The 4,185-nt window shown below is 67.0% G+C and overlaps 1 protein-coding gene across 1 annotated transcript; it reads left to right on the top strand.

Moving 5' to 3' along the window:
* Positions 1 to 193: 193 nt before the first annotated feature.
* Positions 194 to 3,856, top strand: MNEG_7871 (GTP-binding protein; the record flags this gene model as incomplete). Its single annotated transcript, XM_014043653.1, has 9 exons — positions 194 to 217; positions 594 to 753; positions 993 to 1,358; positions 1,611 to 1,721; positions 1,874 to 2,115; positions 2,289 to 2,466; positions 2,749 to 3,023; positions 3,192 to 3,287; positions 3,467 to 3,856. The coding sequence occupies 9 exons, from the start codon at positions 194 to 196 to the stop codon at positions 3,854 to 3,856; spliced, it is 1,842 nt and encodes a 613-aa protein (XP_013899107.1).
* Between the last annotated feature and the right edge of the window lie 329 nt (positions 3,857 to 4,185).

Here is a 4,185-nt window from a genome sequence, read left to right as displayed (position 1 = left end):
CCCCCACCCACTGCCCTGCACTTCTGCCTTGTAATAAGAGTAGTGCTGTGCAGGCAGGATTCCATTTTTTGTTTGATACTGTACTTGAACGTCCAAGCACGCTTTTTATGGTTCCTATTTTGGCAATCCATGGGTCAGCCAGCATGCTACTTAGTCTCCACGACAGCAGGATGGACCAGTCAATTAGTCAACGATGCTGTGCATCGTCGACCTCAAGGTTTGCTCATACACTCATCATAGATGAACTCCATCGTAGCACACATGATTATAAGTCTGTCTTCTGAGAGCTGCTAGCACTTGTGCAATGTCTTTGCTCACGTCACATGCACTAGTGGCGGCTGCAGCGGGCTCAAAGCGGCTGCATTGCATCCTGCGAATGCTGTGGAAGTCTCTCATTCAAGGCGCCGTGTCTTGGTATATATTACGCGTATCGTGTCACCAACATAAGCTACCTCGCTTTGCCAGCGCAACGAGGCAGTCTTCTGTAGAGTCGAATCCGTACGGAGTGATCTGCTGCCCTATTCTTATCCACCATGAATATCGTGTTGTCTAAAATATCAGGATGCAGGCCTGTGTTGGCGCCACCGCTGCAGTCTCACCGGGCTTGCAGGCTGGTGAGGGCGAGCAGCGTGCAGGAGGATGCGCCTGTCACCTCCATAGAGCAGGAACGCTTTGATAAGATTGCAGAGGCATTAGTTGCGAAGCTGCAGGACCTACCGGACACAGTTGTTGACGACGGCGTGCTCGAGGCTGGTGAGCCAGCCAGCGCCCCATTGACAGCCGCCAGCGGTGTGCGCGTGCGTCTGCAATGGTAGCGCGGTTATGCATGCGGGATCGTGCAAAGGCTCATACACATACTGACCTATATATACGACGGCCAGGCCAGTGAAGGCGCGTCAAGCGGGCGCAACGCAGTTGGACAAAGCACTAGGCGAGGCATGGTGCGCAGCTGACCGGTGCACAACGCACCCCGCGCCGCCGCACCGCCGCAGACGTCTTCTCTGACGAGTCCCTGCTAATGGAGTTCGGCGCAGACCCCGAAGCCGCAGCCGCCCAGCTCGCGACGCGCCGCGCCGCCTCCGGCGCCGCCGCCTCCCCAAGCGGCGCCGGCCCCAGCCCCAGCGGCGATGACGCGGCGTCCTTCGTGCCACGCAAGCGGCGCTCCGCGCAGCAGCTTCCCCTTTCGGCCCTCCCTAAGGTGGCCGTCGTGGGCCGCCCGAACGTGGGCAAGAGCGCAATGTTCAACCGCATTGCTGGGTCTTCGGTGGCTGTTGTCTACGACTACCCCGGCGTCACCCGGGATCGCATCTACACGCGCGCGTTCTGGGGCGACAAAGAGTTCTGCCTCATAGATACAGGTGAATAGGAAGGAGGTGGAGAGGCCAGGAAGGGGATGCGCTCGCGAGGCGGGGGGCAGCGGCAGTTCGGAGCGCGCGAGGCACCCAGCAGCGGGCAGCGGGCGCGGGCACTGCAGCAACGAGGGTGGGCGCGCGCAGCCGCGGCGCCCGCGATCGCTTGTCGCGGGTGCTGCAACACGCTGCATGGTTGCAGCCGCAAGCGCCGAAGCCCCACCCCTCAGCACCGCCTGCGGCCCTCGCGCGCCCCCGCAGGCGGCCTGATGAGCGACGCGACGCGCTTGCCCGTGGAGCAGCAGGAGGAGGCGATGCGGTCTATCAGCGCGGAGGGCCTGCCCCAGGCCATCGAGCGCCAGGCGGCCGCGGGTGCGCGGCGCCGCGCGCGCCCTGCCGCTCTTGACCCCGGTGCCCCGCCTGGCGCGCGGGAAGCTCAGGCCCCCTGCCGCCCGCGTTTTGCCCGTGCGCCCGCTTGCACTCGAGCACGCTTTGATCGCCCTCCTGACCCGCCCGACCTGCAGGCGTGGCTGAGGCGGACAGCATTGTGCTTATGGTGGATGGCCAGGCGGGGCTGCAGCCGGGGGACGGGGAGATCCTGGACTGGCTCAGGCACAACCACCCCGGCAAGCCGGTGGTGCTGGCGGTCAACAAGTGCGAGAGCACCACCAAGGCCGACATCCAGGTGGGGCGCGCCCCGGATGCGGCAGAGGCGGCGGCGGTCGAGGGCGGGGCCCCTAGCAGCACAGGGCTCCTCGCGTGCCCGGTGTGAGCGCGGCGTTCTGTGCGGCGTTGCAGGCAGTTAGTGTGGATCTGCTGCTGTGGTGGAAACCCACGCAAGAGCTGCACACACGAACTCACACACACGTGCACACACACACACACACACACACACACACACACGATTGCCCCACTCACACACGTCTTGCATTCGTCCAGGCCGCCGAGTTCTGGGAGTTGGGCCTGCAGCCGCACGCGGTCAGCGCGATCAGCGGCACCGGCACCGGCGAGATGATGGACGCGCTCGCCAAGACGCTGCCGCCGCCGCGCGACGCGCCGTCCGAGAGCGTCGACGACGCGCCCCTCGCGGTCGCGATCGTTGGGCGCCCCAACGTCGGTGCGCGTGCGCGCGCGAGCTGGGAGGGGCAACAGCGTGCCCGGCGCCGCGCTCCGCGGGGTCTGTTGGGGCCGCTGCGTGCGTGCGAGCGGCAGTCGTGCTGACTGCAACTTAGCCAGCTGTTTCGGGGAACATCTAGGATGCGACCCTCTGCGCGATGAGCACCGCTGCTGCCTCCTGGGATTTCCTGTACATCGTTCCAGGCTGCCCAAGCTAAGAGTGTTGTTCTCATCCAACTCTTGCACCGTTTGCCTGCCCTCCGCCCCAAACTACACCCCCAAGGCAAGAGCAGCCTCATCAACGCCATCGTGGGGGAGGAGCGCTCCATCGTGTGCGACATGAGCGGCACCACGCGCGACGCCGTCGACACGCCCATCACGCTGCCCGGCGGCGAGCGGCTCACGCTCATCGATACGGCGGGCATCCGCAAGCGCGCGCGCGTGGCGGACAGCAAGGACGGCGCTGAGTCCATCAGCGTGGACCGCGCGCTGAGGGCGATGGGGCGCGCGGAGGTGGTGGTCATGGTGGTGGACGCGTCGGAGGGCGTGACGCAGCAGGTGCGGCGCTTGCGGTTGCACGTGTAGACCTTTGCACGCAACCTGGTGGATGCAATGCGTTGTGCCGCCCGCTGCCTTGCACTGTCTGGAGGCGAGACATAGCTGCCCACAGGCATCACCAAGCCGCTGGCCGTCGCTGACCCCATCTGCTCATCTTATCGACCGCAGGACTTCCGCCTGAGCGAGCTGATCGCGCGCGAGGGCCGGGCCGCCGTCATCGTCCTGAACAAGTGGGACAAGGTTGACCTGGAGAAGGTCACACAGGTGAGGCCGGGCGCTCGATTGCGGGCGTGCTCCTGGGGAGCGGAGGAGCGGACCGGGCGCCGCGTACAACGGCGGGGTGCGCCGCGCCGCTGGCCCTGCTCGGTGGCGGGCGCGCGGGGTCGGCCCGCCGCCTTCTGCCTTTAAACGGCCACGCGTGTTGCGGCGTTTCGGATCCGCAGGAGAAGGCGGTGGAGGACACCCTAGCGCAGCTGCGGGCCATCGGCTTTGCGACCGTCGTCTGCACGACCGCCAGCCGCGGCCGCCGCGTGGAAGACGTCGTCGCAGCCGTCCTCGCCGCCGGCGCGCAGCACCGCCGCCGCGTGCCGACGGCGACGCTCAACCTGGTCGTGCGCGAGGCGGTCGCGTGGAAGGGGCCGCCGATGGCGCGCGGCAGCGGGCGGCAGGGGCGCGTTTACTACGCGACGCAGGCGGCGGTGCGGCCGCCGACGTTTGTCATGTTTGTCAACGACCCGCGGCTGTTCTCGGACGATTACAGGAGGTGCGGATGGGGGCCTGATGAGCCAGGCGGAGGAGGGGGGGACGGGCGGGCGGCGAGGCGCGCCGGATAAGGGGTGCGTTCCCAGCTAGGGCACGCAACGCCCTGCCTGCATGCCGCTGAGGTCGCAGACGTCAGCCGGCGTCGCGCCTTGGCAGGCTAAACACACTGGGCAGCGGGCGTGCGCCTCCGCAACCCCCCGCCCAGCAAAGATTTCATGCGGCGCCGGCCGCGCCCCTTGGGCGTCTGCCCGCAGGTACATGGAGGGTGCCCTGCGCAAGAACATCGGGTTCCCCGGGACGCCGCTGCGCGTTCTGTGGCGCGGCAAGGGTGGCAGCGACGCAACCTCCAGGATCCCGCCGCCCGGCAAGGGCCGCGGCGCAGGCGGCGGCGGCGGCAGGG

This window comes from Monoraphidium neglectum (assembly GCF_000611645.1).
Source record: "Monoraphidium neglectum strain SAG 48.87 unplaced genomic scaffold scaffold01436, whole genome shotgun sequence".
NCBI lineage: Eukaryota > Viridiplantae > Chlorophyta > Chlorophyceae > Sphaeropleales > Selenastraceae > Monoraphidium > Monoraphidium neglectum.
Note: the sequence above shows the minus strand (reverse complement) of the source record. Positions and strands in the feature narration are given on the sequence as shown.